The sequence below is a fragment of the Salmo trutta genome, chromosome 2 (assembly GCF_901001165.1).
Source record: "Salmo trutta chromosome 2, fSalTru1.1, whole genome shotgun sequence".
Taxonomy (NCBI): Eukaryota; Metazoa; Chordata; class Actinopteri; order Salmoniformes; family Salmonidae; genus Salmo; species Salmo trutta.
Genome location: NC_042958.1, coordinates 7,434,107 through 7,454,420, shown reverse-complemented (window position 1 = coordinate 7,454,420; position 20,314 = coordinate 7,434,107). Strand labels below are relative to the sequence as shown.

The 20,314-nt window shown below is 39.1% G+C and overlaps 1 protein-coding gene across 1 annotated transcript; it reads left to right on the top strand.

Annotated features, from left to right (window-relative positions):
* Positions 1–11,546: 11,546 nt before the first annotated feature.
* LOC115149644 (sialic acid-binding Ig-like lectin 12) lies at positions 11,547–19,151 on the top strand. The gene is made up of 8 exons (XM_029692593.1): positions 11,547–12,511; positions 12,742–12,816; positions 16,245–16,631; positions 16,760–17,065; positions 17,202–17,468; positions 17,697–17,790; positions 17,901–17,958; positions 18,315–19,151. Exons 2-8 carry the CDS (start codon positions 12,768–12,770, stop codon positions 18,585–18,587), a joined length of 1,434 nt encoding a protein of 477 aa, XP_029548453.1. The 5' UTR covers positions 11,547–12,511; positions 12,742–12,767; the 3' UTR covers positions 18,588–19,151.
* The last annotated feature ends 1,163 nt before the right edge of the window (positions 19,152–20,314 follow it).

Genomic DNA, 20,314 nt, shown 5'->3' with positions numbered 1-20,314 from the left:
AATTTACGGTAACTGTTACTATAGTGTTGATACGATGATGTAGGCTACTCTTTATTTTGGACCATTTATTTTGAATGTTGAGCTCACAGAGCATCTGTTTCTCTTCATCTATGGGGCAGTTCCCAGAATAACAATATTATCTATTTTCAGTTTATATCTATTTTGAAGTTATTGTGTCAGTTTGATGTTGAGTGTTAAATCAAAGAAACACCTGAGGCTGAATGTAAGGTTGTTTATTAATTGCACTGTGATTAAAACCTTTACATTCAATTTCCATTAAATCTTTTGGTCTTATTGGTCCAACATTTTACATATTTCATTAAAATGTATTACATTCAGATGTGTCACTGGCCTACACACAATACCCAATAATGTGGAATAATGTTTTGAATTAGAAAATAAATTAAAAGATGAAATATCTTTAGTCAATATGTATTCAACCCCTTTCTTATGACAATCATGAATAAGTTCAGGAGTAAAGAATTGCTTAACAAGTCGCATAATAAGTTGCATGGACTCACTGTGTGTGCAATACTAGTGAATGACTACTTCATCTCTGTACCCCACACATACAATTATCTGTAAAGTCCCTCAGTCGAGCAGTGTGTCTCAAACAGATTTAACCACAAAGATTGGGGAGGTTTTCGAATGCCTCGAAAAGAAGAGCATCTATTGGTAGATGGGTAGAAAAAAAACATTGAATATCCCTTTCAGGGATGTTGTTAATTACAATGTTTAATGACGTATCAATACAGCCAGTCACTACAAAGATACGGGCGTCATTCCTAACTCAGATGCCGGAGAGGAAGGAAAATGCTCAGGGATCTCACTATGAGTCCACTGGTGATTTTAAAACATTTACACAGTCTAATGGCTGTGATAGCAGAAAACTTAGGATGGATCAACAATTTTGTAGTTACTCCACAATATTAACCTAAATGACAGATTGCCACGCTCTGACCTAGGAGAGCTGTGTTTTCTCTGTTTAGCTAGGCCAGGGTGTGATAGGTGGGTGGGCATTCTATGTTTTGTGTTCTATGTTTTGGCCGGGTATGGTTTCCAATCAGAGGCAGGTGTCTATGGTTGTCTCTGATTGGAAGCCATACTTAGCCGGCCTGTTTTTCCTTTGTTGTTTGTGGGTAGTTGTTTTCCGTTTAGTTGTGAGTACCTGACGGAACTGTCTGCTGTCATTTTTTGTTTAATTTGTAAAGTGTTAATTTCTTTCATTAAATTACAAGATGAACATTTTGAACACCTTGGTCTACTCATTTCGACGCCTGTGACAGAGGTTGAAAAGAAGGAAACATGTACAGAATAAACATATTCCAAAACATGCATCCTGTTTGCAATAAGGTACTAAAGTAAAACTGCAAAAAATGTGGCAAAATAAATGTACTGTATGTCCAGAATGCAAAGTGTTATGTTTGGGGCAAATCCAACACAACACATCACTGAGTACCACTCTTCATATTTTCAAGCATGGTGATGGCTGCACCATGTTATGGCCGTCTAGCAATGATCAACAACCAACTTGACAGGGATTGAATCATTTTTTAAAGAATAATGTAAAAATATTGTACAATCCAGGAAAGCTCTTACAGACTTACCCAGAAAGACTCACAGCTGTAATCACTGCCAAATGTGATTCTAACATGTTTTGACTCAGGGGTGTGAATACATACGTCAATTAGAGTTTTCTGTATTTCTTTTCAATTAATCTGCAAACATTTCTAAAAACATATTTTCACTTTGTTATTAAGGGGCATTGTGTATATATGGGTGAGAAAATACATATTTTTAATCAATTTTTATTTCAGGCTGTAACACAACAAAATGTTTAATAAGTCAAGAGTTATGAATACTTTCTGGAGGCACTGAGTATACCAAACATTAATTGAGTTTCACCCCCTTTTGCCTTCAGAACAGCCTCAAATCATCGGGGCATGGACTCTACAAGGTGTTGAAAGTGTTCCACAGGAATGATGGCCCATGTTGACTCCAATGCGTCCCACACTTGTGTCAAGTTGGATGGATGTCCTTTGGTTGGTGGACCATTCTTGATACACATGGGAAACTGTGTGAAAAAACCCAGCAGTGTTGCAGTTCTTGTCACAAACCAGTGTGCCTGGCACCTACTACCACACCTCGTTCAAAGGCACTGACATTTATTGTCTTGCCCAAACACCCTCTAAATGGCCCACATACACAATCCATGTCTCAATTGTCTCAAGGCTTAAAAATCCTTCTTTAACCTATCTCCTCCCCTTAATCTACACTGATTGAAGTGGATTTAACAAGTGACTTCAGTAAGGGATCATAGCTTTCACTTGGATTCACATGTCATGGACATGTGAATCTGTCATGGACATGTGAATCTGCTCTTTCCATGTCTATGTCATGGATAGAGCAGTTAGATACAGTTGAACACAGATTCTGATCTATCACCTCATACCTACAGTACTCATTAATCCATTGGCAGTGAGTGGTAGCCTGAACTGCATGCAGGCACGTTGTTTAATCGTAATTTCATACATTTTAACCACATATAGGCAAAGCAGTTTCCACAAAACTGCAATGAGCTTGTTAGTCCCTTTTATGTCAGTCCCACCATATCCCAATCCCCACCATATTGCAGCATCAGTGTAGTGTAGTGTCCCATAGTCAATGCTTTCTCTCTTCTCTTTCTGAATCATCTGGTCCTTCTGCCTCTCAATTCCTGACCCTGTCCTCCAGAGCCTTCAGCTCTCCCTCCACCAGTTGAGGGAAGTCAGATCTCACCTGCCAGGTAAAGTATGCCCTCAGCTCCTGGGTCTCCTTCTCCCAGAAGACCTTGGGCAGGTCGAAGAGGATTTTGTCTAGAAGGTAAAATTGTTTTCTAGCAAGTTTAGGAGAATTTATGCAGCAGGTTAGGATAATTAACGTAGAAGGTTATGGTAATTAGATTAAAGTACAGATAAGGGATAGGATTAGATAAAATGCTAAATTAATTTGACAAAAGCTTTATCCCACCTAGACTTGACCGTCGAAGAGGGCGCCAATTTCCACCTTGCCGCTCAGGCCCTGCAGGTTGCTGGCTCTCTCCTGTGGTACCCGGGACTCTCTTTTCACATCACTTCAATAAGGAGTGAATTTGGTAGCAGGTTAGGAGCAGGGCCGGACTACTGAACGGCCCCAGATAGCGTATGATAGAAAAATGTTTTGAATAGTAGGAAATTAGCTTTAACACTGCAACACTTTGTCTCAGCCTCATGGCAAAATGGGAACACAAGCATGATGAGCTATGATACACCAAAATAAATCTCTGCTTCATGGCAAAAAGTGTAGAATTTCAGGAAGTTAGCTTTAAAACGGACAGTTTTTGCCAAAGCTTCATGACAAAATGTGTAGAATAGCATTGTAAAATTGCAAATTTTTCTCTCCGCACCATGGCAAAATGTGTTGAAATTCAGGAAAGTACAGTGGCAAGAAAATGTATGTGAACCCTTTGGAATTACATGGATTTCTGTATAAATTGGTCATAAAATGTGATCTTCATCTGAGTCACAACAATAGACAAATACAGTGTGCTTATACTAATAACACAAATTATTATATTTTTCTTGACTATATTAAATACATAATTTAAAAATTCACAGTGTATGTTGGAAAAAGTAAGGCTAATGACTTCTCCAAAAGCTAATTGGAGTCAGGAGTCAGCTAACCTGGAGTCCAGTCAATGAGATTGAAGATGTTGGTTAGAGTTGCCCTGCCCTATACAAAACACTCTTAAAATGTGAGTTTGCTATTCACAAGAAGCATTGCCTAATGTGAACCATACCTCGAACAAAAGAGATCTCAGAAGACCTAAGATTAAGAATTGTTTACTTGCATAAATCTGGAAAGGGTTACAAAAGTATCTCTGAAAGCCTTGATGTTCAATAGTCCACGGTAAGACAAATTGTCTATAAATGGAGAAAGTTCAGCACTATTGCTCCCTAGGACTGGCCGTCCTGCAAAGATGACTGCAAGAGCACAGCGCAGAATGCTCAAGGAGCTTAAGAAGAATCCTAGAGTGTCAGCTAAAGACTTACAGCAATCTTTGGAACAAGCTAACATCTCTGTTGACGAGTCTACGATACGTAAAACACTGAACAAAAATGGTGTTCATGGGAGGACACCACAGAAGAAGCCACTGCTGTCCAAAACAAACATTGCTGCACATATAAAGTTCACAAAAGAGCACCTGGATGTTTCACAGCGCTACTGGCAAAATATTCTGTGGACAGATTAAACTAAAGTTGAGTTGTTTGGAAGGAACACACAACACTATGTGTGGAGAAAAAAAAGCACAGCACACCAACATCAAAACCTCATCCCAACTGTAAAGTATGGTGGATGGAGCATCATGGTTTGGGTCTGCTTTGCTTCCACAGGGCCTGGACAGCTTGCTATCATTGATGGAAAAATGAATTCCCAAGTTTATCAAGACTTTTTGCAGCAGAATGTAAGGCTATCTGTCCGCCAATTGAAGGTCAACAGAAGTTGGGTGATGCAACAGGACAACAACGCAAAACACAGAAGTGAATCAGCAACAGAATGGCTTCTGCAGAAGACATATCCTTCTGGAGTGACCCAGTCAGAGTCCTGACCTCAACCCGAATGCGATGCAGTGGCATGACCTCAAGACAGCGGTTCACACCAGACATCACAAGAAAATTGCTTAAACAGTTCAGTACTGCAGAAAATGTTATTGCTTCCAAAGGAGGGTAAACCGGTTTTGAAATACAAAGGTTCACAAACTTTTCCCATCCTGCACTGTGAATGTTTACTCGGTATGTTCAATAAAGACATGAAAACGTATAATTGTTTGTTTGTTATTAGTTTAAGCACACTGTGTTTGTCTATTGTGACTTAGATGAAGATCAGATCAAATTTTATGACCAATTTAAGCAGAAATCCAGGTAATTCCAAAGGGTTCACATAAGTTTTCTTGCCACTATAAGCTCAGGTACCAAATGCTGTCTTCCAACCCTGGTTAGGAGAGCATTTTCCTTAACTATATCCCTTTTACCAAATCTATTTTATTTAATTATTTTATTTAACTAGGCAAGTCAGTTTAGAACAAATTGTTATTTACAACGACGGTCTACCCCGGCCAAACCCAGACAACGCTGGGCCAATTTTGCACCTCCCTATGGGACTCCCAATCACAGTCGGATGTGATGCAGCCTGGATTCAAACCAGGTACTGTAGTGAATCCTCTAGCACTGAGATGCAGTGCCTTAGACCGCTGCGCCACTCAGGAGCCCGAAGCATTAACCTCAGTCTCCTAACAAACTACGTTAATTCTCCTTACCTGCTACATAAACTGTCATAATCTGCTACAAAAATGTCAATTCCGTATCAAAGTGGAGTGAAAAGAGTGTCTCTGTGGCTTCCAGCCGACCAGGCTCTTCTTGGCAAATAGACTTCAAAGAGGAAGTTGGTGTAGGAGAAGTTGAGTGGTGTGTGAGAATCAGTCAGATACAATTACAGTTACTCTGTTTCATACCAAGTCTGTTTTTCATGTTGAAACATAATGTGACAACCATATGTTTTGTATCGATCTCAAATGTAACTTTTCCTTTTTTGTCTTCAATAAATTAATTGTGGATTTTTGTTCATGATTTAACAATATTTTTAAATCCCACACACATTCCCATTCAAGCCTGGCAAGAATCAACTTCTTCACAGTATCTTCTGTTATTTTGAATATTCAAAATAAATTAAAGTAAATTAATTCTGAGTAATGAGATTCAATATGTTCTAAAGTACTGCTGTTTGTTCATGTATTCGCTTCACAACTGAAAGACATAGTGTATTTGATATGGGGATGGTTCAATGCAATGTGTTGTGTGAGTTAAGCTACTCTACCAGTAAGTGTATGTTTGTACTGTTTCAGGTGATCAGTACTGTGTGAGTAATGTCGTGGACGAATCAGAATTAGTTGGGTAACATAGAAAATTAAGATGTTTTATTAGTATAATATGCTTATTTGAGGTACTTGTCATTAGAAAGTGTCCATTGGACTCTGGTGTCTTTTCAGTTGCACGTCTCCCTTAGCTGGGGCTCAGACACTTGGGGCCCAGAGAGGGGAGAGGTCAGACTTGTCGTCATGGGAATGTGTCTTTAACTATTTCTTAAACCATGTGAAGGAATGGCGTGATTAATGGGGAACCAATGACTTGTCTCCACAATGTCTGTGAGCAAGTCACTCCCTCCTTTTCTTTATTGTGGGGAGGATTATGGCAGTAAATGGACCCTTGTATGTCCTCTCTTAGATCTCACACTTATCCTGTGATAATATATGGCCTAGAGGCTCACTCCCCCCAGTGAGCCTGTCCAGGAGTAGGGTCAAGAGGGGGTTTGCTTGAGATGGGAGTATCTAGAGTTGACAATTGATATATGCCATTGGATGAAATTGTGTTTTTGTTCTATACCGTACCAGGGAGGGACGGTTCTAAAGAGACCAGATACTGGTCTATATAATGAACCCTGTTGACATAGCAGTTACTGTCTGCTGTGTTTTTTTTCTGTCATACAAAATTTAACCTTTGTGAACTGTTACTAAGTATCTGTGGTTTGTCAATATACGTTGAAGGGGGTGAATCGTTGCTATAAAAGATCCCTGTAGCCATTGTGTAATCACCTTGTTCAATGGTTCATTTGAGAGAGTGCATTATTGAAGGTCAAGAACTTTTGCAAAAGTATCTTAAGTATTAAAGATGTAGTTTAACTCGGACTGGTGTGTTTGTAACTCTTCTCATTTGGTAATGCAAAAATTAGCCACCACAGTTCTCACATGGCTTGTCCTGAGAACATGTTTTTTCTCATTGTCCTCTTTATGTCAGGTGAGTCTTCCACACAGCAACAACTAGTTATGAATCAGACAGAGGAATAAGCACAAGTGATGATATATCATGGTATGAGCTATATTCCCATCTGTCTCAATGTATAGAAAAGTGTACAGTTGACTCCTGATAAGTAGAGTTTAATAGTCTGGATTCAAACATTCTGTGCTCCAGATATGTTCATGATCCAGTTTAGGACATGGAGTCGTGACATCAGGAATCATCTGTATATTGAAATTTGTTAAAATATTTTCCTGCAGAAGGAGAGGTTGACTGTACTGAAAAGATCACATTACCTCCCTGATGTTGTCCTTCATGTTACAGGTGTTTTGGCCTGTTTTGGTGAACAAGATTTGATCGCCACAATTCCAGAAAGACTGGATGTACTGACTGGCTCCTGTGTGCAAATCCCATGTTCATTTGATATTCCTTACTATAAATTTAACAGCACAATACTTGCCTCTGGAATATGGATTGAAATATTTCCGGTCTTTGGTGGGCGTCCGGACAATGTGATATTTAACAGTAGTAAGATGGTCAACAGATATCAAGGGGAGATAACTGGAAACATGTCCCAGAAGAACTGCACCACAGTCCTCTACAATGTAACCACCAGTTACTTGACAAATCGCCCTTCAGAATTGAGAGTCAACCATTCAAAGCAAAAACTATATTTATATACTGTAGTTGTCAATGGAAAGAAGAGACAAACTATTTCACTTTTATAAATGTTTCTAAAATGATTTGAATAGAATAAGACCAAGTAGGCAGTGTGTCTGTCAGTGTAAAATATCTTTATCTACAATGTATTACAGATTTTCCTTCCAGTCCCATCATTACTGTCTCAGGTGAGGTGAAGAAAGGGACCCCTGTCAGCTTGAGCTGCTCTGCTGTCCCTCCCTGTCCTGAACACCCCCCTGAGCCGACATGGACTCTCCCAACACAGTTCACACCTGAGAACCAAATGCAGGAGAATCCAGACCAAACCAAATCAGTTCGAACTATGGTGACCTTCACTCTGCCATACCTTCATCATGAAAAGAACATCACTTGTACTGCAGTCTACCAAGTAGGGGCAAGCAAAAATAGGGCTGAACAAAACATGGAGCTAAACGTTTCATGTAAGATTTCATCACAGTAGAATAGATCATTCTATCATGTTTTCACTGATGATTGTAACAGAGTGGTCTTGATGAGACTATTTAATATACCATATCCAGATACATTCTAAATGAACCCCTCTCCCTCAGTCTCTCCTAAGGACACCTCGGCCTCCATCAGTCCAGCTGATCCAGTATTAGTGGACAGCTGTGTTAATCTGACCTGCAGCAGTACAGCCAACCCTCCTGTGACAACCTTCACCTGGTTCCAGATCAGTGGGGGTAAACCAACACAGGAAGCATCTGGACAGAGTTACACCATGAATGTGACTGTTGGCAATCAAGTGCACTACTACCGTGAAGCAATAAATGACCAAGTGTCACGTCCTGACCAGTAAAAGGGGTTATTTGTTATTGTAGTTTGGTCAGGACGTGGCAGGGGTGTTTGTTTAGAGTGTTTCGGGGTTTGTTGGGCTATGTGTTTATGTAGAGGGGTGTTTGTTTAGAGTGTTCCGGGGTTTTGGTTAATGTTCTATGTTAGTATATTTCTATGTTCTAGTCTAGTCTTTCTATTTCTATGTTTAGGTTTTTTTGATTGACCTTCAATTGGAGGCAGCTGTTCCTCGTTGCCTCTGATTGACGGTCCTATGTATAGGGGTGTTTTTGTTATGGGATTTGTGGGTGGTTGTCTCCTGTTTTGTGTCTGTGCACATGACATGACATGACATGACATGACATGACATGACATGACATGACATGACTGTTTAGTGACGTTTGTTGTTTTTGTATACGTGTTTTGTTTGTTTTTCCTTCTTTAAAATAAATAAAGAAGATGAGTGTTCACGTTCCCGCTGCATCTTGGTCCAATCCTTATGACACCCGTGACACCAAGGCCTTGAGAAGTCACAGGAAGTGCTGCTTGCTGTTGAAAGTAAAACAGGTGGCGTAATCTTAGATTAGATATACTTTAGAGATTTTTATGTGAGAAATGACCATAATATGTTCTGTATTCTCAGGGCCAAAAGAGCCTGTGTACCCAATGGTTTTTGGGGTTGCAGCAGGAACTCAGTGCACTCAATGATGGACTTAAACAGACAAGCAATGCCCTGAGACAGATGGGAATAAGGCTCAACTTTCAAAACCCATCCACAAAGTGCATTTAAGGAAGTACTGAATTAATGCTGAAACTATCCAAAGCCGTGAGGTTAACAACATTTTAGAGAAAGACCAGGGTTAGATGACCACACCGATAGCAATGCCACATCCTGTGAGAACAGAGCATGACAACAGAAAAGCTGTTGGACTTTGACAGTGTTTACTTTGGCTGTCAAGCATTTAGACGTACTTCATTTGTTGGCAAAAGGCCAGTCAACAATGTAACTCTTCTGTCAGATGAATTGACATTTTCATTGACATCCCCTCAGTATCTGTTGTGTACCCTGCTGACTTCAGAGATTTACACATGACTGAGCTTAGAGCTTTACACCTGTCCCTCTCTTAGTTGGAGAGACAGTGGTCTGATACAAGACAGGAAGTTGAAGTAAGTCTACATGATGGCAGAATGGTGTTAACATCTACTAGTCACTGTTTATCTTTCAGCTTTTGAGCAGTTACCAGAATAACAATATTATATATTTTCAGTATATTTTCAGTATATATCTATTTAGAATGTATCGTGTCAGTTTTTATGTTGAGTGTTAAAACCTCTTAAGGATCAGACCCTTTTTTTGAATTTTTGCCTAAAATGACAAACCCAACTCTAACTGCCTGTAGCTCAGGACCTGATGCAAGGATAGTATATTCTTGATACCATTTGAAAGGGACCACTTTGAACTACACTATCGACTGTGCCCAAATGTATTAATTGGGGTTGGGGCCGATTGTGGCTAAAAACACTTTATCAATTGGAATCTTTGACATGTGGAAAGGGGGAACAGTATTATTATAAGTTTTTCACAAGCGTAGCAGGATGTGCTATAAGCTGAACAATAGACTACTCAACCTTTACTCAATAAATGTCTAATAGCCGAGCTAGGTGTGAACCCCCCCCCTCCCCAACTTGAGCTAAGTGTGAATCCCCCCCTCCCCAACTTGCAACAAATAACTTGTATCTATCTTTCTGTATCTACCTACACACGTTTCTAACCTACACACGGTAAATGTTCTAAAAACATATATATATATATATATATATATTGGTCATGGCTCCTGAGTAGCGCAGCGGTCTAAGGCACTGCATCTCGTTGCAACATACTTTTCTACAGTCCCTGGTTCGAATTCAGGCTGTATCACATCTGACCGTGATTGGGAGTGCGGTGCACAATTAGCCGAATACTGTATACCTACCATATGCGAAATGATTCTCACTAGTGTTGAGTAATGTGCTGTTAAAAATGGTAAGGTCTTATTTATTTCAAGAGCATATTGAAGTTAGAAACAAAAGCCTACTGTCACTGCTGTGATAAGGATCGGACCAAAGCTCAGCGTTTTCATAGTTACACATCTTTATTTAATAGTGAAACGTGATGCAATACATAAATACTTAAACTAACCAGAAAACAACAAACCGTGACGCAGAGAGGGGAAAAAACACACTACTCAAAATATAATCACCCACAAACAACATGCAGAAACACCCTTACTAAATATGACCTCCAATTAGAGGCAACGAGGACCAGCTGCCTCCAATTGAAGGTCAACCCAAACAAAAACAAAAATAGAAATAGACAAACTAGAACTACAACATAGAAAGAGTAAACATAGAACAAACACAAAAACACCCCCTGTCACGCCCTGACCACTCTACCATAGAAAATAACAACTTATATTGGTCAGGACGTGACACCTACAACTATTTTAGCAACCGTTTCGCGCAGCTCTGAGACAAGCATGGGGACTGGTCTTGATAAATCAATGCGATTATTTATTTTATTTTTTTATTTTTTTTATTTTTTCTTCTCATTAATCTCCGTTTGGGTATTGGTTAGACAAGAATTAGAAAATGAGTGTGCAGAAATGTTATGCTCTTAGTGTAACCTTCATTTAACTAGGCAAGTCAGTTAATTAAGAACAAATTCTTATTTACAAGGACAGCCTACTCCTTCCTCCCCGTAGAGAAATTGAACCCGGTCTCCCGCGTGCCCTGCGGGAATTCTTTAGCTAAGTAGCCCAGTACTGTACTGCCGACCATCATGTTGTACAGCGCCATATTTTCCGTTCCATCGTAATGGAAACCAAGAGGGTTTTGGTTTTTCTTGGAATAGATAAACCATAATATTAATCAAAATAATTAAGCAAGTACCAGTCAAAAGTTTGGACACACCTACTCATTCCAAGATTATTATTTTCTTTTACTATTTTCTACATTGTAGAATAATAGTGACGACATCACAACTATGAAATAACACATATGGAACCAGTTAAGAACAAATTCTAATTTACAAGGACAGTCTACTCCTTCCTCCCCATCAGGGATTTGAACCCCAGTCTCCCGTGTGCCCCCGCATTCTGTAGTACAGACATGGCCTGCTCTCCCTTATGTAAGGAATTAGGCACTTTCCCATGTTTACTACAGTATGTATTGTAGACTGGGGGGGGGCCATTCCCTGAGAGGATAAGAAATTATTTTGGAAGAAGGTTAGGAGCAGGGCCAGATTACAGAACGGCCCCTGATAGCATATGATAGCAAAATGTGTAGAATTGCAGGAAATTAGCTTTAAAACATAAACCTTTTCTATCAGCCTCTTTGCAAAATGTGTTTAATAGCAGGAAAGTAAGCTAAGGATCCCAAATGCGGTCGTCCAACCCTGGATAGGAGAGCATTTTCCCTAACCCTAACAATTTTACATAACCTTAACCTCAGTCTCCGAACATGTAGCGTTAATTCTCCTAACCTACTGCATAAGATCTCGTAAACTGCTATGAAAAAGTAAATTCCGTATTGAAGTGACTTGAAAAGTTTGTCTCTGTGGCATCCAGCCCACCAGGCTCCTCTTGGCAAATAGACTTCAAAGAGGAAGTTGGTGTAGGAGAAGTTGAGTGGTGTGTGAGAATCAGTCAGATATAATTACAGTTACTCTGTTTCATACCAAGTCTGTTTTTCATGTTGAAACATAATGTGACAACCATATGTTTTGTATCAAACTCGAATTTAACAAATATAACTCTTGAATAAATTAATAGTGGATTTTGGTTCATAATTTAACTATATGTTTCCCACACACATTCCCATTCAGGCCTGGGAGATAGAGGAGAGGGAGATGGTTATAATGACGAAAGTTTCATTTGATTTATTTAACAATGTGTCGGGGGCGGACTTAGCGATTTGGGGGCCCGTTTCAAAATGCTGCTGACCTGTCCTACCCCGAGAAAGGGACATTAAATACTAAAGTATTGTTTGAAAAAAATGTCTCATACACTTATTAGGAAGTACGTCACTGATGAGATGTGAGAAGTGCCACATGAATTTCATCATTTTAGTTTGTCAGTACACACTATGGGTGTGACAGTCTCTACTGTAGACAGTTTACGTTACCGTCTAAGGCAAGTATCAACTTCTTCAATATATTTTCTCTTAATTTGAATATTCAAAATAAATTAAAGGTAATTAATTATGAGTAATGAGATTCAATATGTTCTAAAGTACTGCTGTTTGTTCATGTATTAGCTTCACAACTGAAAGACATAGTGTATTTGATATGGGGATGGTTCAATGTAATGTGTTGTGTGAGTTAAGCTACTCTACCAGTAAGTGTATGTTTGTACTGTTTCAGGTGATCAGTAGTGTGTGAGTTCTCACATGGCTTGTCCTGAGAACATGTTTTTTCTCATTGTCCTCTTTATGTCAGGTGAGTCTTCCACACAACAACAATTAGTTATGAATCAGACATAAAGGAATAAGCACAAGTCATGATATTTTATGGGATGCGCTATATTCCGGCTTTTTAATTGTTTAGAAAAGTGTACAGTTAATTGCTGATTAGTGTAGTTTAGTAGGCTGGATTCAAACAGTGCTGTGAAAAAGTATTTTGCATATTTTTGATACTGAATGTTATCAGACACTCAATCAAAAGCTAATATTAGATAAATGGAACATGAGTGAGCAAATAACAAAACAATTACATAGTTATTTCATTTATTTCGTAAACAAAGTTATGCAACAACCAATGCCACTGTGTGAAAAAGTAATTGCCCACTATCACTCAATAACTGGTAATGCCTCCATCAGCTGAAATGACAACCAACCATACACTTCTTATAGTTGTTGATCAGTCTCTCACGTTGCTGTGGAGGAATTCTGGCCCACTCTCCCACGCAGAACTGCTTTAACTCAGCGACATTTGTTGGTTTTCAAGCATGAACTGCTTGTTTCAAGTCCTTCCACAATATCTCAATAGGGATTAGGTCTGGAATTTTGTAGGCCATTCCAAAACTTTAATTTTGTTGCTTTTAATCAATTTTCATGTAGACTTGATTGTGTGTTTTGGAATGGTGAAATAACCAGTTATTGAGTGTAAGGGGGCAATTACTTTTTCACACAGGGGAATTGGGTGTTGCATTACTTTGTTCATGAAATAAATGTAATAACTATACTTTTTATTTTATTTGTAAACTCAAGTTCCCTTTATCTAATATTAGGTTTTGGTTGAAGATCTGATAACATTCAGTAACAAAAAATAAATAAATAGAGAAGCAGAAAGGGGGAAATACTGTTTCATGTCTCTGTATGTTCATGTTAAACCAACTTCATGTTGCGGCTGACAGTATAGCTTCCACCACTGTCCCTATCACCATACCGGGCTCAAACTAGTGGTCCTCTGCTCACAAACACACGTCACCTCACTCCTTGACAATACACCAACCATTTTAAAATCACCTGTACATAGAAATAAGTTAATATTACTATTATTGGAAGAGACTGTTCCAATGATGTATATAAACCCTCGATCTTTGGTGCTATGTAACAGCCAATGAGAGACTTTAAATCCACTGGTCTCTGTATGTGGTTCTCCCCAGAAGAAGCAGTCCTCCATAAGAATTAATGGAATTCTACAGTATTTAAATCAAATGTTTCAAGGACAAATTACATGTATTTATGTATTTTGTTGTAGAGGGGGACAGTAAAGTTAGTACTCTATAAATAAAATGCTTAAAAATCTTTACATATTTCTAATTATATTTGTTATAATCAGGTCATATAAAAAAAAGCATTAGCTGGAGCACACACAGAGAATATTACTTATTGTAGAGGTGCTGACTAACAGTGAATACAATGTAAGCTATAAAAACGAAGAGAGTTGCACAATCTATGTATATAATCTCCCACTAATTCATTGGGTTAAACACCAACGTTTCGGCATCACTGTGCCTTCTTCAGGGTAATGTCATGAATGTTTGAACCAGGTTAGGTAGACATACAGTGCAGCTAGTGCAACCAATGACAATAGTGAGGGGTGTGTCATAGTTATGAGGTTAATTAGAATGAATTGATTAAAACTGTTAAAATAATAGTTTACAGCATATTGAATATATTAGCGTATTGTTATCATTAACATTAGTATAAGATTAGCATCAACATACATTATTGTTTAATTTAATTTCACATATATTTAATTGTTTCCAATTTCATTAAATGTTGTTACATGTAATCTTTTGGTTCATCCATAATGCATAATAAGCACCATCAACAGGGGGAACATATTGGTTCTATGCTGAAAGGCTGTAGAAAGAATATATTCATTTATAAGACTTCTTCATAAAAATAATTGTTCAGAAGAAGGGCCTGAGATCAAAGTCAATATTCCGACCACTATGGGTCAATGTTTTAAAATAGGAAATCCAGTAGTCCTCCCTCTGTAGTAGTAGGATCTCCATGTTACCTCCTCTCCTTGGTAGAGCAACATGCTCAATACCTGTGTATTTGAGTGAGGAGATGGGATGGGTAGCTTCAACAAAGTGAGCTGCTACTATATAATCAGTGTTCTTACAGCTGATTGAGCTGCAGTGTTCAGCTCTGCATTGTTTTAATTGTTGTTTTCTTTGTAATTAGTTGGCTTTTCCACATGAACTTGTGATGAGATAGATTTCTCCATTTGTCTTGCAAGAGATGATACCCCTAACAGGGATTTTTCCACCTGTATGTGGGTGTCTGAAGAAGGATGTTTTTGTAAAGCTATTGCACTGTGAGCATGAGCCACTTTTGTAGTTCCCATTTGGAATGGGTGTCAAGAGTGTCTGAGTGGGCTCAGGGGGCAGGTCAGATCTCACTAAGCTATCCCCAATATTGCGACCACGCTTATAGACCACCAGTGGGGGTTCTTTGAAGAGGTGTGCAATTTTTTAGTCTGATTGTAGAATATTCCAGTGCTTTTTCAGGATTGCTTTCATTTTCTCTGAACACGTAGTGCAAAAGACTATTGCTTTGTTTTTCTTCTTTGTTTAACTTTTTAGCAAGTCCTCTCTTGGTTTTCGAAATGTTTTCGTCGTTGCAGCATCAAGAATTTTTTCCTTGTAGCCTCTGATTTTGAATTTATTTTTCATGTTCTTAGCATTGCTGTCAAAATCTGACTGTTGGCAACAGATTCGTTTAACCCTGCATCACTGGCTATATGGTAGACCATTCTTGAGGGGAAGGGGATTCATACTATCCACACGTAGGAGGGTTTTGAGGTCTGTTGAATTTGTGTACAAGTCTGTATGTAAGGCATCATTCCCTTTGATGATCCATAAATCCAGGTAGTTTATTTTTCTCTCATCAGTCTGCATGGTGAATTGGAGATTTTCAGAGCTCTCGTTTAGCAGAGTTTGGTTTAGTTCCTGCTTACTTCCTTCCCAGAGCACAAAGACATCATCTATGTATCTCTTCCATGAGAGGATTTTAGAGAGTAGGGGGTGTGTCTTTGTTTTGTAGATGAGTGCTTCCTCAAATTGTTCCACATACAATGATGAATTAGTTATTGGATAATACCAGTTCAGTGAGATACAATCATTGGCTGGAGCAAGCCAAGTGTCTCTCTGTTGAAGGAAGTGTTGCAGGTCACAAAATATAATTTAGAAGTATGCATTAAGGTGTCTCTAAGAGAATATACTGGTCAATAACGAATGTAGACATGAATAAATGCATTTCTATAGCTTTTACAGTGGAGGAGGAGTAACAAGATGGCTGTGCAGTTGCCTCCAAACAGCGGCCCCTGTCTGTCATCAAGGGTTAATACATATCATTAGACTGAACTGAAAATATATCAGAACCTCCCTGATGTTGTCTTTTATGTTGCAGGTGTTTTGGCCTGCTTTGGTCAACCAGATTTGATAGCCACAATGCCAGGTAGACTGGATGTACTGACTGGCTCCTGTGTGCAAATCCCATGTGCATTTGATATTCCTGACAAACATAAGAATACATTTAACAGCACAATACCGATCTCTGGAGTGTGGATTAAAGAAAACCCATACTTTGGTGGGTGTCCGGACAAAGTGATATTTAATAGCAGTGAGACGGTCAACAGATATCAAGGGAAGATAACTGGAAACATGTCCCAGAAGAACTGCACCACAGTCTTCTTCAATGTAACCACCAATTACACTAATACATACTACCTCAGGATTGAGAGACAACCATTCCTTGCAACAGACACTGATACGTCTGTTGATATAGTTGTCAGAGGTAAGAGACAATTTAACTGTTTACCAACTATTTTTTCCAGTTTATATTCCTTGCATCAAAGATAAGAGTAGAACAAGTGGACAGTTTAACTATTAGTGTAAAATATATTTGTCTACAATGTATTACAGATTTGCCTTCCAGTCCCATCCTTACTGTCTCCGGTGAGCTGAATGAAGGGAACCCTGTCAGTTTGAGCTGCTCTGCTGTTGCTCCCTGTCCTGAACACCCCCCTGAGCTGACATGGACTCTCCCAACACAGTTCACAACTGAGAACCAACTGCAGGAGAATCCAGACCAAACCAAATCAGTTCTCTCCACGGTGACCTTCACTCCATTTTACCTTCATCATGAGAAGAACATCACTTGTACTGCAGTCTACCCAGTAGGGACAAGCAACAAGACAGCTGAACATACCATGATGATTAACGTTTCATGTAAGATTTAGTCACAGGTTCCTGTAGAATAGATCATTCTATCATGTTTTCACTGATGATTGTAATAGAGTGGTTTTGATGAGACTATTCAATATACCATATCCAGATACATTCTAAATGAACCCCTCTCCCTCAGTCTCTCCTAAGGACACCTCGGCCTCCATCAGTCCAGCTGAACCAGTATTAGTGGGCAGCTGTGTTAATCTGACCTGCAGCAGTACAGCCAACCCTCCTGTGACAAACTTCACCTGGTTCCAGATCAGTGGGGTTAAAACAACACAGGTAGCATCTGGACAGAGTTACTCCCTCAATGTGACTGTTGGTGATGGAGGACTGTACTACTGTGAAGCAAGAAATAGTCACGGCTGTGGCAAGTCAAAAGAAGTGTGGCTAACTATTAAAGGTAAAACGGCCCGTCGGGCACAATCGTAGGTTAGATATACACTATATTTTCAATAGTATGTGGACACCCCTTCAAATGCGTGGATTCAGCTATTTAATGACATTGACATTAATGCCCATGATTTTGGAATGAGATGTTGGATGAGCAGGTGTCCACATACTTTTGGTAATGAAGTGTACATTGCAGATCTTTATGTGAGAAATAACCTAATATGTGCTGTATTTTCAGGGCAAGAAGAGACTGTTAACACAATGGTTTTTGGGATTGCAGCAGGAACTTTGGGGGTCATTTTGCTTGTCAGCCTGATCTGCGTTATTGCATGGTAAAAACTATTCCTGGCATCAATACAAAACTATTATTATGTTGTGTTTGTGCTTTTGCATTTGAAAACCCTCTCAGTGCATTCAGAAGGCCTTTCTAAATGTCTTCCAGGAGGAGAAACTCGAGGCTCCACGATGGACTTGAAAGGACAGACAGTCCACATGGACAGGTGGGAATAAGGCTCAACTTTCAAAACCCATCTACAAAATGTATCTAAGAAAGTACTGAATTAATGCTGAAACTATTTAAAGCCATGAGGTTAACATTATTTCAGAGGAAGTTTAGGGGAGATGACCACACCGAAAGCAATGCCACATCCTGTAAGAACATGCAATGATAACAGAATAGCTGTTGGACTTTGACAGTGTTTCCTGGCAAAATGTAACTCTTTACACCTGTCAGTTGAAATGACATTTTCATTGACATCCCCTCAGTATGTGTTGTGTAACCTGCTGACCTTAGAGTTTTCCAAATGACTGAGCTTAGAGCTTTACACCTGTTCCTCTCTCTGTGTTCTCTCCACAGAACTCCCCGGTTGGGACAGTGTGTGCTGACCAGGCCACAGCTGGAGAGAAACCAGAGGAACCTGCAGAAGACCAGCCTGAAGAGATCCACTATGGTGACATAGACTTCTCCAAACTACGGCCCAAAGAGACCCCAGCTGCAGCCCAGGACAGGGTCCAGGGACAGGAGAGTGAGTACGCTGAAGTCAACGTGACCCGGAGAGGGGACCAGGAACCACCTCTTAACTCCCTAGATGGGCTTTATGCACAAGTGAATAAAAGAGGTGCATGCTAATTATTTTTCCAATGGGTATTAAGTGTTTTTATGTACAGTATTGTCATTGTGTATCTGTTATCTATTGGTACTTTTGTTACATTTATAATTGTGTGCTCTTTGATTATCTGCATATTTGTAGAATTTGCTGGGATGAAAAATGTTTAACTGTTACTATAGTGGTGATACAATGATGTAGGCAACTCTTTATTTAGGACCATTTATTTTGAATGTTGAGTTCACAGTGCATCTGTTTAATGGGTTCCAGTATAGAGGAACTGCTGAGTTCAACTAGCCAACTGAAGGCCGTTTAAGACCATATAAAGTCAATGATGACTGAGGAGAGAAGACACAGTTAGTTGGAGAGACAGTGGTCTGATGCAAGACAGGAAGTTGGTGAAGGAAGTCTACATTACATATTTTATACAGTTCCCAGAATAACTATATCATCTATTTTCAGTTTATATCTATTTAGATTTTATCTTGTCAGTTTTTATGTTGTGTTAAATCAATAAAACAATCGAGGCTGAATTTAAGGTTGTTTATTAATTGCACTGTAATAAAAACCTTTACGTTCAATTTCCATGCAATCTATTGGTCTTATTGGTCCAACATTTTACATACCTCATTAAAATGGATTACATTGAGATTTTGTGTCACTGGTCAACACACAATGTGGAATTATGTTTTTAGACATAAACGTAAAAAGCTGAAATGTCTCAACTCAATATGTATTCAACACCTTTCCATGGCAAGCCTAAATAAGTTCAGGAGTAAAGATTTGCTTATCTAGTCACATGAGTTGCATGGATTCACTCTGTGTGCAATGCTAGTGTTAAACATGAGTTTGGAATGACTACCTCATCTCTGTACCCCACACATACAATTATCTGTAAGGTTTCTCAGTCAAGCAGCGAATTTCAAACAGATACAACCACAAAGACAGGGAGCTTTTCCAATGCCTCACAAAGAAGGCCACCTGTTGGTAGATGGGTAAAAAGAAGAGAAATCTGACATTGAATGTCCCTTTGAACATGGTGAAGTTATTAATTACACTTTGGATGGTTTATCAATACCTCCAATCACAACAAAGATACAGGCGTCCTTCCTAACTCCGTCGCCGGAGAGGTAAGTAACCGCTCAGGGATTTCACCCACAGGAGGTTGTTGGCACATTAATTGGAGAGAATGGACCTGTGGTAATTAAACACATGGTTTCCATGTGTTTGATTCCATTCCATTTGCTCTGTTCCAGACATTATTATGAGACGATCTCCCCTCAGCAGCCTCCACTGGTTTCACCAAAAGGCCAGTGGTGACTTTAAAACAGTTACAGAGTTTAACGGCTGTGATTGGAGAAAACTGAGGATGGATCAACAACATTTTTACTTACCCCACAATACAAACCTAAATGACAGATTGAAAAGAATACAGAATAAACATATTCCAAAACATGCATTCTGTTTGCAATAAGGCACTAAAGTAAAACTGCAAAACATTTGGCAAAGAAATTCACTCTATGTCCAACACAACATATCACTGAGTACACTCTTCATATTTTCAAGCATGGTGATGGCTGCAATATGTTATGGGTATGCTTGTCATCAAGTGTTTTAGGATAAAAATAAATGGAATAGAGCTAAGCACAGGCAAAACTCTAGCGAAAAACCTGGTTCAGTCTGATTTTCAAAAGACACTGGGACACAAATTCCCCTTTCAGCAGGACAATAACCTAAAACAAAAAGCCAA

What these genes read in the sequence shown, in the direction of transcription:
- LOC115149644 (XM_029692593.1), top strand. Translation starts at nt 12,768, where the DNA reads ATGGCTTGTCCTGAGAACATGTTTTTTCTCATTGTCCTCTTTATGTCA. An exon ending in CATGATGATTAACGTTTCAT is followed by an intron (nt 17,066 to 17,201) that starts GTAAGATTTAGT and finishes CCTCTCCCTCAG; the next exon opens with TCTCTCCTAAGGACACCTCG. An exon ending in CTGATCTGCGTTATTGCATG is followed by an intron (nt 17,791 to 17,900) that starts GTAAAAACTATT and finishes AATGTCTTCCAG; the next exon opens with GAGGAGAAACTCGAGGCTCC.